Raw genomic sequence first — 15,561 nt, 5'->3', positions numbered from 1 at the left:
TTGCTGGCCGCCGCCCAGACAACAAAGACTCCCGTGGTAACCAGGTAAACCGAGCCACACACGTGATGCTCGGGAGATGCGTGTCGCCCCGCCGTGCAAGGGAGCGAGGCGAGGAAAGGGGCTCGCTGTCCCCATATCCCCGGAATGAAGGGCCTCCAGCCGCTGATTGAAGGCTAGGGAGAGTTGTAGGGGTTGCGGACCCCCCACCCCACCTCCTTTCCTGCATCCCGGGTTTCACAAGGCGCGGCTGGTTGGTGACCTCAGAGGTGCCCAGGGGCTGGGCATCCTTGGTCCGTCTTGTCCCGCATCCATTTTCAGGCATTAGCAGCCAGCTTGCCCCGAGGGCCACCCTAGAGGTCAAGGGCTGCCTCCTTGCTCTACTATCACTGGAGAGGTTTAGTGCCTCTCCGGAGGCATTTTCGGTCATAGCCATTGATGGGGCTTATGCGCCATGCATCTGTGGAACCCCTCCGAATTTGCAGCTTTATTATGCATTGGGAGACTTCATGGCTCCTTGGAGGAACCAAAGGCTACAATCCTCAGGACACTTTCCTGGGAGTCAGCCCCACTCGATAACATGTAGCTTACTACATGGAAGTCCTGCTTAGGTTTGTTCCCACTGTGTATTCTGTCTCTGTACACATGCAGACACACACACACGCACACCCCAGAAGGCAAATAGTACTGTTACAAGTGGGACCATGATAAAACAGTACCAAAACTGCAAAGGAACCCCCCCCCCCGAAAACCCCAACTAATATACACATACAGGACAAAGGGATAAAGGTAAAGGTATCCCCTGTGCAAGCACCGGGTCATGTCTGACCCTTGGGGTGACGCCCTCCAGCGTTTTCATGGCAGACTCAATACAGATTGGTTTGCCAGTGCCTTCCCCAGTCATTACCATTTACCCCCCAGCAAGTTGGGTACTCATTTTACCGACCTCGGAAGGATTGAACTCCCAGTCCCATGGGCAGAGCTTCCAGACTGCATGTCTGCTGCCTTACCACTCTGCGCCACAAGAGGCCACAAGAGGACAAAGGGATAGGAGCTAACAAGTACCTGCCTACCCACAGTGACACATTTCCATGGAGTTACCATGAGCCCCCCTCATAGAATCATAGAGTTGGAAGGGGACATACAGGCCATGTAGTCAAATCATGATCATTGTAGTGCATGAACATCTGACCTGTATCAAATTAGAGGATTAGCAGGTAAATGCGCCCTTGATGGGGCCAACCTGTGATAGTTGTCGAGTCTTCTGGCACATGTACATACATGGGCAGCTGAGGAGCAAGGGATTGAGATCAAAAGGTGTGGCAGTCCAAGAGGCACAATGAAATACTCAGCTCAGTTACCCCCTTCCAAATCCATTATAGACAATGGGTTTAGAAGGGGGTAGCTTCTTACGATTGCACTGATAGTATACTAGTGGGGTCTGTGCCATGCAACTTTATGCCACAACACATGTCTTCATTTGATCGCCTTTTGATCCAACCCTCCTGCAAGATGATGAACAGAAGCACTGTTAGGAAATATAAAATAAACCTGGAGGGGTACTTGTGTCTGTACGTTCCACCAAAAATACACTGGAATTTTTGTGGCAGAATTTCCATATCAATAGCCTCATGAAGGAACGTGAAAAAATACAGTATTTGCTGGCGTATAAGACTACTTTCCCCCCCTGAAAAACATGCCTCCAAGTGGGGGGGTCGTCCTATACGCCGGGTGCACTTCAGTTGGGATAGACATAGCTGCCCATAGTGGCCCATAGTACTGTAATGTAATGTAACAAACTCTATATTTTTAGTGGAAATGTTGGGGGGTCGTCTTATACGCCCAGTCGTCTTATACGCCGGCAAATACGGGTAAATTCTTTTTCTCCCAAAAGGTACAAACTAGAGCCTTTTTCAACCTTTGGACCCTTGAGGAGCCCTACACATGCAGCCAGCTGGGTGACCTTGCGCTCACCACAGTACTGATGAAGCTGTTCTCAAGGCTCTCTCGGCCTCACCCACCTCACAGAGTGTCTGTTGTGGGGAGAGGGAAGGGAAGGCAATTGTAAGCCACTTTGAAACTCCTTCGGGTAGAGAAAAGCAGCATATAAGAACACAGTGGTGGAATATGCAAGCTATGTAGTGTGCATGATTATCAGCACAAGACAAATATCCTGCAGGGGGCATCAGAGGAAATATGTAGTTCACATACTTAGATTAGGAACTTCCCGATTGCTCCTTTGAGCACCCTTCCTCCCTGTTTGCCTTTAGATGAACAATTAGTCAGCTAAACTGCTTGGACTCTCTCTCTCTCTCCTCTGACTCGCTTTACGAAGTTGTTTCAATTCTCAATAAAGTTATCCTTTAAGCATCCAGTATTGCATCCCTTTGCATATTTAAACTCTGCCAACAGTAAGAGTCTTCATCTCCAGTGAAATTCGAGTTGCAACCCCAGGTAGAAAAATTCCTAAAATTGGGGGGGGGGGAGGTGGAAGCACCTAAGCGTATAATGCCATTGAGCTGACCCTTCAAAGCAGCCATTTTCTCTGGGGAAACGGTAGTCTGCATGGTGTCCATAGACCTGCCAAGGACTGAGCTTAAGGTCCTAGGCAGGATCGTAATCCTGAGGATTCAATTGACCTATGTGTATGTAATCCAGTCAGTTTAAAGTAAAACTGACCAATAGAGCACACTGGTGGGAAGATCCTTTTGTTCTGCTGTGTATATAAATTCAGGGTTTGTGTGGGTTTACTAGTTCAGTTTTTGCCTCTTGTACCTTGGGGCTGGGGTCACAATAAAGAGCTGAAATGAACTCTCAGGGTCTTGTTCTCTGAACTCAGGGATCTAACAGTGAGGAGATCAATTGTAATACAAAATATCTAGACCTCACCTGGAGGTTGACAAACCACATTGAAATCAAGACTATTTATGCTCAAGGTTCCATATGAGGAGTTGGGACTAACTGGACCAATTGAACTGATTGTACTAACTGCATGGGACAGCAGTTGAATTGTCCACTCTGGGTTGGAAATTCCTGGAGATTTGGGGGCAGAGCCTGGGGAGGGAGAGCACTTAGTTGGGATGCTACACCATGGCAGGGGCTCCTGGGAATTGTAGTCCATGGACATCTGGAGATTCACAGTATGGCCACCCCTGCAATTGGGTCCAATGACTGAAGTTGCCTTTTTTTCTAATGGAACTGAACTCTGTAGTCTGAAGATCAGTTGGCAAAATAAAAATAATAATAATAACAATAACAATAATAAATATATCATTATTAATATAATCCTGTTTATTTATTATTACTTTATTAATAAAGTAATAAAAACAAACTGGAGGGTCGTTATTTATTTATTGTTATCATTATTAATTATCATTACCATTATTACTATTTCGGCATTTATGTTCTGCCCTAACTTCAAAAACTCAGGGCGGATTATAAAAAGCCTACATTCTGTAAATGCAAAATAAACTTTTAAATTAAGCAACCTTATGCACCAACCCCCACATTGCCCCTTCAATAGAATGAGTGGCCACATTATTAAAACCAAATAATCATGAATGATATAATGAATAAGAACAATACCAACAAAAACAGCTATCGCTATCACGATGCAGCTAACCCTCACTTCATATGGATGATGATAATGATTATCACCATCACTGTTAAATGAAGATTAGCTTCCTCGTGATGATATTATAATAATAACTAGTATTATCATTTCCGATTGGGGCACCCTGCCAGGTCTTGGTCAAGCGCTCACCCTCCGCGGCGTCTCCCTGATCCTGCTGTCTTCTGGCCGGACCCTTCACGCGACGGAACCCTCGAGCGGCGGCCGCTGTTTCCGCTCCGGGCGGCATTCTTGTGCGGACGGCTGGCCGGAAGCGACCGGCTCCGTCCATCCGGGCTCTGTAGGGTTGCCATGGTGGAGGGAGCCGCGGAGCTGGAGGCGTTTCGTCGCCGCTGGCGGGCGGAATTGGCTCGGAGCCGGAGAGGCGGCAGCGATGCCCGCCCGGGGCGGAAGCGGCGCCGGCCGCAGCCGGATCCCGAAGGGGCAGCCCCGGAGCCCGTGCAGGGATGGGGAGGCTTCGGGGGCATCCCTTGTGGCGCTCCGGGCGCGGAGCCTTCCGGACGCCCCTCTTGCTCCAGCACGGCGGCCCCTGCGCCGCATCCTACGCCTGGCCCCGGCTGCGCCAGCGAGACCCCCGCAGGAGGGAAGGAGGATTTTCTGGGGCAGCTCATCCGGGACTTGGTATGGGTACGGGAAAGGGGTGGGGAGGGCTCCTCCTGAGACCCAGGCTAGATTGGCTTTTGAGACCCAGACTGGATTGGTTTTGCCCTCAGCCCCCATCCAATGCTGTTAATTCCGTTGGACGACTGGAGTCAATAATATGCACAGCGCAGTATAAGTATTATACCAGGGGTAGTCAAACTGCGGCGCTCCAGATGTCCATGGACTACAATTCCCAGGAGCCCCTGCCAGCGTTCGCTGGCAGGGGCTCCTGGGAATTGTAGTCCATGGACATCTGGAGGGCCGCAGTTTGACTACCCCTGTAATATACAGTCGCTGAGTTGCAAAGCTGTAAGGTTATAATGTTAAGTGTTCTATTGGGGCGACTTCCAACGTTAGAAATATTGTATGTTCTCAATGACAGCAGCGTTCCTTGTGTTGCAAGGGAGTGCGGTATATAAAGGTAATAAAATAAAATGCTGGTTCTGTGAATTTAGGCAGATTGTGAGTGGGTGGGCAGAGGGATTGGGTCTCAGCTTGGCTCTTTTGGGGCTCTTTCTTGCATGCCCAGGGAAATGCTGATCGCCATTTTGGGGTCAGACGGCCAATTTCCTCTACGCCAGATTAGCCAGGGATTCCACCCTGTCTAAATCAGGGGTAGTCAACCTGTGGTCCTCCAGATGTTCATGGACTACAATTCTAGAGGGGGGGAATCATCTGGACATGGAATTAGGGTGGCTTGTGAATTTACTGCACTCTGCAGGGGGGTGGACTCGATGACCCTGTAGGCCCCTTCCAATTCTATGATTCTAAAACAAACAAATAAATACATAAATAGAAATAGCAAAGCCTTTTGTGGAACTTAAAAGCTGGACAGATTGGCTTTCTGTAGGAATGGAGCCCGCTTTGTCAGGTACAGAAACATACTGCACTTGTTGAAAACAAATCAGAAGGCATGCTGTGGTGTTGTTTTATATCTGTCACCTTCTTTGCCTTCAGAGTGGCTTGAAACATTATCAATAGGTTCCCCCCCCCCCTTTCCCATGCCTGGGTATCCACTGCCAGCGCATGTAGTGATTATCATTGGTATAGTTGGCTTTAACGGGTGTTTGGACAGGTTAATGGAGGAGAGGTCCAGCAGTGGCTACTATCTATGATGACTAAAGAGAACCTCCCTATCAAAGGGCAGTCAACCTTTGAATACTTCTGCTATAAGGGAGCATTGGGGGGGCGGGGAGCCATTATGCCCAGTTTGTTGGTGCTCAGGGCAACAGGTGCCAAACCAGATAAACTATTGGCCTGATCCATAGGACACTTCTGGTATTCTTAGCATCTGCTGGTGAATTTCCTGATCTTATTCTGCATAATCATGCCATTTCTGGGGTTTCTAGAAGCCTGAGTTTCTCAATGGTAAAAAGGTTGAGAAAGGCTGCATTAACCCAAATAGTAAGCGTACACAATACTAGAGGGGCAAGAGGGCTGCAAACTACTGCACCCACTCCTCCCTTAATTATGTAGTTTAGGTTTTGCCATACCAGAGGAAGAAGAAGAAAAAAAAGTTGAAAACAGAAAGCACAGATTTTGTAGCCCACAAAATGAATGTATTTGACCAGAAGCAGTTTTGTACTGTCCCAATAAAACGAGGAAAAACCTGGACAAAATAATTAGATAAATCCACAGGGGTGGGGGAGTTGGAAACCCTTTTATTCCCTCTCCCTGATCTTAACTCCTCTAATCCTGAAATGTCAGGTGTTATCTCTATGCAAAAAAACATAGTATACAAATTAAGCACAGTAGATTTGCTACGCTAATTGTAATGGTATTCATCTCTGTTGAAGAGGTGTTTAGTTTCTCAAAATAGTATAAATTGAATCACATTTGGCTCTTTGGTACCCAAGATCCTGGGGTGGAAATACTTTCCTTTTGGGTTAAAGTATTTCTGATAAGTGAATAAGTCAGCGAGGACTCTTTTCCAAAATGTCCCTTCCCATTATCTTAATATATATTAATTTCTGTGCTTCAATCTATGTGCCCATTTTGCAATCACACATCTTATTAGTCCTTGGCAGTGTCAGGTGAATCTCTTGCCTCTATTTACTCTTGAACTCTATGGCTGCTGTATTAAGGCTGTTCTTTAGTTTTGAAATGGGTAAAAGTAAATCGTTGTCCTTAGAGCTTCTCATTGTATACCCGTGTGACCTAACATTGGGTGGGTGGCATGAAAGCTGTGATGCTCTGTACCCAAGAAGATTTATCTTGTCCCTTCTCCAATGACATTTTACTCCCTAGCCAAAACTATGCTTTTTCAGATAGCTTTTTGGGGCCCTCACTTATTTCTAATTTCTATTTATGCTTGCTCTGTTTTTCAATTAATCCATTATCGATTCCGATTATTTTGCTCGATATCTGCTGTTCTTTGTTGTAGTAGTTTTTGTATTAGTAAACTGCTCCAGTTCCTTTTTTTAAAACTTAATTTCTGTCCCATGCAAGTAAGTACCTGGAACATCTTACAACTTATCCTCACAACAACCCTGTGAGTTAGGTTAGGCTGGGAGTGTGTCTCTGGCACAAGGTCATTCAGCAAGAGTTCCATAGCAGAGTAAGGGTTTAAATTTAGGCCTCCCATACTCTAGTCTGGCACACTGTTGAAAGGTGGGGTATTATTAAATAATAGTGCATGGTATACAGGCTGGTACACATTCTTGTTTTCCTCTATGTGATTAATCAGCTTGGCTTAGTGATACGCATTCATGTGGACAAACAGGATGTCCTAACTCTGCGGCTATGGATACAGCTGGCAGTAATCCCCATAAACGCACTAGCTGTATTCCGTTATCCTTGATCATGAGAACAGACTTAAGAGGCCCTCACATGCGTTAGTATGTCAAGTGAACAGAATTGCATGAGAGTAAAATACATACAGAATATGAACCAGTCCTGATACTTTTCCTGCATTCAGTTTTAGTTTTCGAGAAATTTTCGCTCCAAAGGCCAGTGCATATTATAGATGAAGTGGACGGAAATTAATCTTTGTAATTGTCTGTCTGAAGGAGTTTTCTTTTTAATTGCATTATATATTTTTGTTGTGGCCACTAGCAATCTAAAGCTCTAATTTATACAAAGGTTAGGAGGCGCTTGTTACCCTTCCCCCTAGTTAATTACACATTTTTTTCAAAAAGAAAAAAGAAAAGACGCAGATTAAATTTCTGATGGCTGTGAATTAATCCATTTACGGAACAAGAGCCCCATTAGTGCAGTGGCGTGTAAATGCGTGTCTCCAAGGAGTGGTTGGCAGTGTTAGTGTTTTGGATCCTGTCCATCCGATGTTCAAGAAAAGCCGGGCTGGTTTAACAAGATGGATTTCTTCATTTTGTTGATGCGTTCTGTGATCTGACGGCTGATCTTGTGCCGCTTGAGAGTCCTAAACAGCAAGAGAGAGAGGGCTGTCTCTTTTGTTAAAGGTTCTCTCCTTGGACCTGTGCACTGTGTTGAAGTAATAGGATGTTCTGATTTATGGCCCTTTATAGGATGGGGAGGGTGGGATTATCTGTAGGGACGGTAGTTACTCAGCTGTTTTCTCCTGGTTGGGCTTTTGTTGGCCTTGGGTCTCATGGCCAAGCCAAAAATGACGGGCGGTGGCCACATTTGTTGATATACCTGTTCCGTTCTTGCTTGTTATAGCATGGGTGGGGATTTTATAACAAAAAGGTGTGTAGCGATGAGGGAAGCTAAACTTTTCCCTTCCTGACCTCTCCATACTCCAGTAGCCCTTGGCAAGGCAACTTTCTTGATGAAAGCATATTTATGATACATGAATTAAAATGTATAGACCATGTGTATGTGTTCAATTACAGCCTTGTGCATGATGTGTCAGCCAGCTCTTTCATATTTGGTTTGATTCATATTTGCTGCCAGTTTCTTTTTAAGAGCCTGGGAGAGAAATCTAGGGCTTGACATTTTATCCTCAGGGCAGGGTGAGTTGTATAAAACAGCTCTCCTGCCGTAGCTCCTGGAAGTCATCGCGACTGGGGAAAGGAACTGCCCCAGATCCTAAATGCAACCCTCTTCCCGTTGCTACCCAAAGTTTTGAATGTTTCCCAAGATTTGTAGATCAAGAATCCATTATGTTGTTAAGCTTAAGAATGCAATCCTGTATGCAATTACCACTGGCTAAACCCACTATTCTCTGTGGGTTTAAACGAGAATATCTTTGTGTTGTTGGACCTTAGAAGCAATGTGGCCCTCCTAGATCTCTATCAGACCAAGATCTTTCTCTAGATGCAGAGCTTGTTGCCAGCATTACAGTTTGATTTCTGCAATACTACTATTCACTCTAACCGCTATATCAGGGGTAGTCAACCTGTGGTCCTCCAGATGTCCATGGACTACAACTCCCATGAGCCCCTGCCAGCGTTTGCTGGCAGGGGCTCATGGGAGTTGTAGTCCATGGACATCTGGAGGACCACACGTTGACTACCCCTGCGCTATATCACCCTGCCTGGTTTGTTTGTGCCATAAGAAGGAATGTGGAATAAGTAAAATATCATACTACTGGAGACAAAGCCTGCTGCATTCTGGAATATAACAGGTGCTCGATTGGGGGGGGGTGGGGTGGAAGAACTCTGCGGATGGTCCCTCCCTCCCCCCAGGACCTGGAAAGGCTGCAGGCTGGAGGTCCCCCGGGCAGAGAACTCACCCTGTCACACAGCAGGGATCTGCAGCCTCTGAGGGAAGTGGAAGGAGGAGGGGGTGGTCAAGGGTGGGGGACAGAAGGCAATTGGCTGGCCGTTGGACAGACAGGCAAGCCGGTTGGAGGAGGAGATACTCAGAGGCAAGACAGCTGCCTTGAGTGGGTGTTTAAGCCATGAGACCAGCTCCTCCTCCTAGACCTTACCAGAAATATTAAGTGGAACAGATTATTGTCCATCATGAGAAGTCTGACCAGTCCTGTTTCTCTTCCTGCTTGTTTTCAGAATGAAATAAACGAAGTTCCCTTCTTTGATATCCAGCTGCCTTACGAACTGGCATTGAAAATTTTTCGGTTCCTTGGTAGGACAGAGCTGGGAAGGTGTGCCCAGGTAAGCTTTGCTTGGCTCTTCCTGGATCTTGGAAGTAAGCGACAGTGAAGTCAACAGGTCTTATTTCCAGTAAATATTTTTAACATTTGGAGGGGAGGGTCTTCTCTTGCTGTAAGTGGCTGGTTATTGGAAGGCTTGGTGTACGTAGACATGGGGCCATTCCACTGGATCAGTTGTGGTTCCTGGATTGCCGGAGCACGTTTGCCTCCTGTATCCTCTTCCAGTTGCCAATATGGCAATGCCGTCTTCCAGTGTACCATTTTTTCTTGGCTGTATGCATTCCATTTATATCCTTCATACCAAGAGCCAGCTTGGGTACACATGCTGCCTTCCCTTTCTCTGGTGTGAATTCTCTCTTACTTCTCCCAGATCAGCAGATCAGTGTGCTATCAAGAGGGATGGTTATTTCTCAAACCAGAATTTGAAACTGCTGCAATTGGATTTGTAAACCATGGTTATGAGGGAGCTTGGTTTGCATCAACCATGAATAATGGTTGTCGTTGTTAGGTGCGAAGTCGTATCCGACCCATCGCGACCCCATGGTCAATGATCCTCCGGGCCTTCCTGTCCTCTCCCATTCCCCGGAGTCCATTTAAGTTTGCACCAGCTGCTTCAGTGACTCCATCCAGCCACCTCATCCTCTGTCGTCCCCTTCCCTGGGGTCTCAACATATATATGAAGCTGCCTTATACTCAGTATTGTCCACTAGGACGGTCAACAGCTCTCCAGAGTCTCTGGCAAAGAAAGGTTCTTCCCTTCATCTCCTCTGTGAGATTCTTTAACTGAAGGTTCCGTTGATCTGCTCTTATGCCTTGCCTGGTTGTCTGGGGTAAAAAAGAAAGTAAAGTAAGAACTAATTAGAGGTGCCTGTGACAGAATCAGCCCCAGTTCCACCCTTGCCCACCTCCTGTTCTGGCTGGTTGCCAACTCCAGGCAGGTGGCAAAAGGAACTCTCTGGGTAGCCGCCAACACCACCTGGACCCCCTAGCTGCCCCTTTCACATGGGTGAGGCCTCGTCTCTATGGTCTCCCACGGTCCCAACACACGAGTGCCGTGGAACCAGTTACTGCAAGGCTACACCCCTCTACAAGAGGGATGCTCCCCTTTTCTCCCAAGAGCAGGCTCCTTCCTTGATGTCAAGCAGGGGAAAGACCCAAGACACAAAGACCTTTTTCCTCCCTGGTCACAGTCCTATATACTTTCCTGCCCCTCCCACAGGAAGCTCCTCACCTAGGAATTCTGGGAAGAAGAATCTCTCCCTCTCCGCTGCAGCGCTGGCTGCCTCCGGCTTCTGCGATTGCTAAAGCCGCTGAGACACGCCAAAGCGCCCAACTCTAGTGTACAGGTTAGACTCACAAATTCCCTGCAGTGGCTAGCAGTGCTTTTGGGCTGCCCCTCCCACCTTTATTGGGTCATTGCGATGCTTCCTCCTTCATTTTTGGAACAGCTTTATCCTCCGCGTTTGACATTCTGAAAGCGGTTTTTGGGAAGCTGTCCCTGGATATTTAGAGGCAGCAAAAAAAAAAGGAAAAAAGAAAAAAAAATCTTAGCAGAGTTCCTCGGTTTTACAAGGCTTTTGGAACCAGATGGATAGCCGGAGCTTTTAGCCCGCTTTTAGAGCGATCAAGTAAAAAGCAGCGTAATAAAAAATAAAGACCTTTTTCATATTTCTCTCGGCGCCTTCGATTCTGAACGAAGGAAGACCTCTTCTGTTAAATGGAAAGCCCCATTGCTTTTCACCGCTATTGTTGTAAGCAGAGGGTTTTTTTTTTTTTGTTATTATTACTAGCAGCAGAGCACTTTGGGAGTTGGTGAAATTGCACCGGTTAGCGGAACTGGCATCGTGAACGATGTGAGTGCAGAGAGAGAGAGGGAGAGGGAGAGAGTCTGTTTTCTTAAAGTCTTGCTGCCAAATAGGTGACTGGCTGACAGCAAAATCGCTTGACTGTGGGGCTGCTTGAGATGAAATCACTATGCAAAAGCCTCTTGGAGATGTAGAACTTCAGCCTGACTCCCTCCTGGTGCCCCTCCTGTTACAGTTCTCTCTTGGGTTCTTGGAACTTTTATATGAAGCAGGGCAGGGCACGAGGACAGTTCTATGGTGTGTAAACACAGAGAGATCACTTGGGCCGTCTAAATCAGGGGTAGTCAACCTGTGGTCCTCCAGATGTCCATGGACTACAATTCCCATGAGCCCCTGCCAGCGTTTGCTGGCAGGGGCTCATGGGAATTGTAGTCCATGAACATCTGGAGGACCACAGGTTGACTACCCCTGGTCTAAATCAGTGGGATTAGCCCTGTCTTGAAAGTGACTTGTAGACCTTCCTCTACTTTGTTCAGGCCCTTGTTGGTAATCCCTCTGGGATTCTGTATATTCTGTGATTCAAACGGCTTTGGCTGCTGAGAAGGAAGTACCCGTTTATGGGTTATTCAAGGTAGAAGGGTGCTGGGGATCCAGAATCGGGTAACCCAAGCAGCTAGAAGATAGTAGCTCGTCGATTCTTCAGTATTGTGGAAGGAGGATTAATTCCCCCTCCCAGCATGTTAAGTTCCCATTTGGAAATCTCCCCAGCGGATTTTTGACACTCAGCCTGAAACCCAGCGTTGGGCAGTGTCTAGAGTGCTGTAATCTGACCAGAGAGTGCTGGGTTCAAATCCCCACAACAAGACGTGAAACATTCCGTAGGTTGGTCCTTCTCAGCTCAAGTCGATGAAAGGTAACCAGCTCCCCGCACCTGTCACCAAGCGTTCCTTGTAGCTTGGCTGGTGCAGAAAGGTGATTTGCTGTCTATCAACTTAAGTAGCTGCCTGAAGAATAACAGCCCTTCCTATTGATTTTCCTCCCCCCCCCCCCTCCTGAACGTGCATTTGGGCATTTCAGCTAGCTTTCATTAACCTCCAGCCACAAGGCAAGCAGTCTGTTGTCGGCACAACTGAAGCCGTAGGTGTCATGTTTTTTTTTTCTTTAGGGGAGGGCGGAGGCCACCTTTGAAATCTTTTTGGCATTCTGTTGCTCACCTGTCCGCTTAACTCACGCAGAGATAGTAAATTTGGTCTCCGGCCAAAGGCTCGCGTGCCTGTGTCTGTGTGTCTCTGTGTGAGTGTGTTAATGGAGCTGCTCACGGTGGCACCGTAAAGCAGAGTGCTTGAGACCCTTTTATTAGCAGTTTCTTGCAGCTGAGCCCCGCTCGGTGAAGCTTTTACTGGCTTTGGCAGTGCCAGTTTCTGGTGCATTAAAGAGGCGGGGGGAGAGCATCTCGGTTTAGAGCCCCTTTTGGAAAGCCCATGTTTGGAAGCCTAGAAGTAATCTGATTAAAATCACAGCGGGATAATTTTTTTAAAAACCACAAATGTTGAAAGAGCCTTTTGGAACCTCTTTAAAATACTTTTTTTTTTTTGGGGGGGGGAGAGTATTTGTAAAGAACCACTTTGGGCAACTTCCCTCTCTACCTTGGCAAGTCCTGAACGTAACTCCTCTCCATCACCTTGCCCCCCTCCCCGGGCTCATGAAACGCTGGCAAAGTTTCACTGCATTTACTTGTCTGTTTGGTTCGGAAGCCACGTCGCTCCAGCTCCAAAGCAAGAGGGGGACAGCCTGCTTTGAATCCTCTTGGCATCGGCCAATGTCTGCTTTAAAAAACAACATTTAAAAAAAAAAACGGGCTAGGTGTGGCGTGAGTAGAACTTCTGCAGCATTAAGAAGTTCCCTCCTGAAATAAGATGCTTTTAAGCAGAACTTTCTGGCTTTCCTGAACAATGCCGTTTGACCTTGAGTCTGACGATGGGGAATAATTGAAATTCATCTTTTAAGAAAAAAATAGCAGCTGAAGGATAATTCAGGACTTGTCTACCTGGCTGCAAGGGAAACCAAGTCTGAACAGGTTGTCCCGGAAGGAAGCCAGCTTTTCTGTTATAATAAAGACATGCTTGCAGGAACAAGTGAACGGAATGCATTGCAGCCCCGCATTAGTCCAGAGGCTTTCTGGGTCAAGATGTCCCTATTACTCAAGATGCTTTCCTGGGAATGGGAAGGATGCTATAAACACCTGCCCCCCCTCTCCATCCCTTGACCTTTACCCATAATGCAGTCTGTTTCAAGGGGCTGAGGTGGCATGTTGTTCTTTTCCTTGGAAGCCCTGCATCCATGTTTAAGGTGACCAGATTTTAACATTGGTAAAGCGGAACATCATTGACCGGGGGGGGGGGGGGGTCTTGATTAAAAGTTTGGTCTATATGGAGCAACAAAAAGTTTCATAGAATGCATAGAATGCAAAAATAGTATTGTAATATGTATATTTTAATTTCAACATAAGTACAATTTGCCAGGTGCCCCCAGATGTCCCTCCAAAAGTGGGACAATCTGGTCACCTTATCCATGTTCCATCTTTAGAGGCCGGCCTCTGCTCAGTTCCAGATGCTGGAGACCATAAAGGGAGGACTCTTTGAGAGTGTCCAAGTGACATCTGGCTAGCCACCGCTGGAAACAGAATGCTAGGCCTAGCAGAGAGCTTTTTGTCTCCTTATCTCTACAGCACAGTGCATCACAAGGGAGGGAAGCAAAAGGTGGCCAGGGCTTAATTACAGCGGGTGGTCATTGAGGCCGGGCCAGGGCTCGCTCCTGGGCGGAGGGGGCCGTGGGCTTTTCCCACCTCCAGTCACGCTTGGCCTCTAGCCTCAGGACACTGTGCTTCCCTCTCCCAAATGTCAAAAGCTGCCAACCAGTTTTTCAGTTGGGTCTGCTGAGCTGCAAAAGCCATAACTCTTGAAGACCAAGGATGGTCAAAGCCACACAAGTATCTGTGGAGTTACACTTTGCTTGAAGCGTTAGGTTAGCAAACTGGGATAGGCAGCTGGTAGGGAGGGTGCTCTGGAGGTTCTTTCATTTCCTTTGGTGCAATAATCTGAAATGGAGGGCCAGGTGGGAGGGGACGGAGGTGATTCAGTGTCTGGCATCTTGCGCAAGTTTGGCGACCGCAGCACTAAGCCCCTGGAAAAGGATGTTCCAAGTAGTTTAAATGTTGGGAGAATGAGGTGAACAGAATGTTTAAGTAGGAATTTAGGAGTTCAGTCTCAACTGTTCTGTGGCCTCTATGTGCTTAGAGTGGGGGAGGCTGGAGGTATTTGATCCTGTATTAGAATTCACGAGGGGAGTTGAAATGGAGAATTCACACGGGGGAGTTGAAATGGAGATTGATTGTTGCAATGCCATTATGTTGACTCAACAATATCTTTGTTTCTCGTTTTAGGTGAGCAGGGCCTGGAAAATACTCGCCGAGGACCAAGTCCTTTGGTTCTGCTTGTGCCAACGGGAAGGCCACATGCTGGACCATCGGATCTCTGACTCTCCTTGCTGGAAAGCGACTCTCCGTGAGTGCCGTGAGAAAGAGCAGGCCTTAAGAACCAACTGGAAGGTATCTTTGCAGAATTCTTCCCCTGCCCTCTTGGGACCTAGCCGTAGCCTTAAAGCAAAATGTGTAGCGGCTGTCTTTCAATCCACAATTTACACAGAAAGTGCTTGTTTACCAGGGGCCACCTTGGCAAAACATGCAGACCCCAACCACTCACTTCTTCCTCATGGTTTTGCAAGGGAGCTGCTCCTGATTCAGGTAGCCACGCTCAGATGCTGCCACAAATTCCTGCCAGCTTCTGGATCATACAGATAGATTCAGGCGGGTAGTCATCTTGGTCTGAAGCAACAAAACAAAGGTTGAGTCCAGTAGCGCCTTTAAGACCAATAAATATAATCCTGGGCGTAAACGATGGAGCGCATGCACACTTCTTCAGATACATTGAAATGGACTTCCTCAAAGAGTACATATAGTTGGGCACAGGTTTTCATTGCCAGGAAGGGCTAGGTAGAGTCAAGAGGCATAAGCAGATGGCAAGACCTGTAAGCAGCAGCAGCAAATTGGCATACAAATAAAAGATGATGATGATGATGAATTTGCCGGGATCCAGTTACTGCTCTCGTCGTCTCGCCTAAGTTCTGCAGTTCATTTTAATCCGCTGTGTTTACGTGTCATCCGTTGCACGGAAGTCATCTCAGTGCAAGGGTGGCATGAGAAATATTTGGAGTGAAGAGGAGAAGACTGAACTAACCCTGCCACCCTGGCTTTCTCTGCAGAACCGCATTGGCGCCGTGAGCCAGCTGCAGTACGAACTTGGGAAAGTTCTGTGTGATGTACATTCTTGCGACGGAGTGGCTATTGCTGGGTAAGCATATGGTACTTATCTGTTGAGAGCATCTTTGCCTGT

At 47.1% G+C, this 15,561-nt stretch overlaps 1 protein-coding gene across 1 annotated transcript in view; it reads left to right on the top strand.

The window, feature by feature from the left end:
• Window positions 1-3,864: 3,864 nt before the first annotated feature.
• Window positions 3,865-15,561, top strand: part of FBXW8 (F-box and WD repeat domain containing 8) — a 70,812-nt gene continuing 59,115 nt past the window's right edge. Inside the window, exons 1-4 of the mRNA XM_077307490.1 lie at window positions 3,865-4,249; window positions 9,202-9,306; window positions 14,553-14,717; window positions 15,431-15,519. Of these exons, the coding sequence (XP_077163605.1) occupies window positions 3,920-4,249; window positions 9,202-9,306; window positions 14,553-14,717; window positions 15,431-15,519 (689 nt within the window). The 5' untranslated portion in view covers window positions 3,865-3,919. The remainder of the gene's footprint in view (window positions 4,250-9,201; window positions 9,307-14,552; window positions 14,718-15,430; window positions 15,520-15,561) is intronic.

This window comes from Paroedura picta, chromosome 13 (genome assembly GCF_049243985.1).
Source record: "Paroedura picta isolate Pp20150507F chromosome 13, Ppicta_v3.0, whole genome shotgun sequence".
Classification (NCBI taxonomy): Eukaryota; Metazoa; Chordata; class Lepidosauria; order Squamata; family Gekkonidae; genus Paroedura; species Paroedura picta.
Note: the sequence above shows the minus strand (reverse complement) of the source record. Positions and strands in the feature narration are given on the sequence as shown.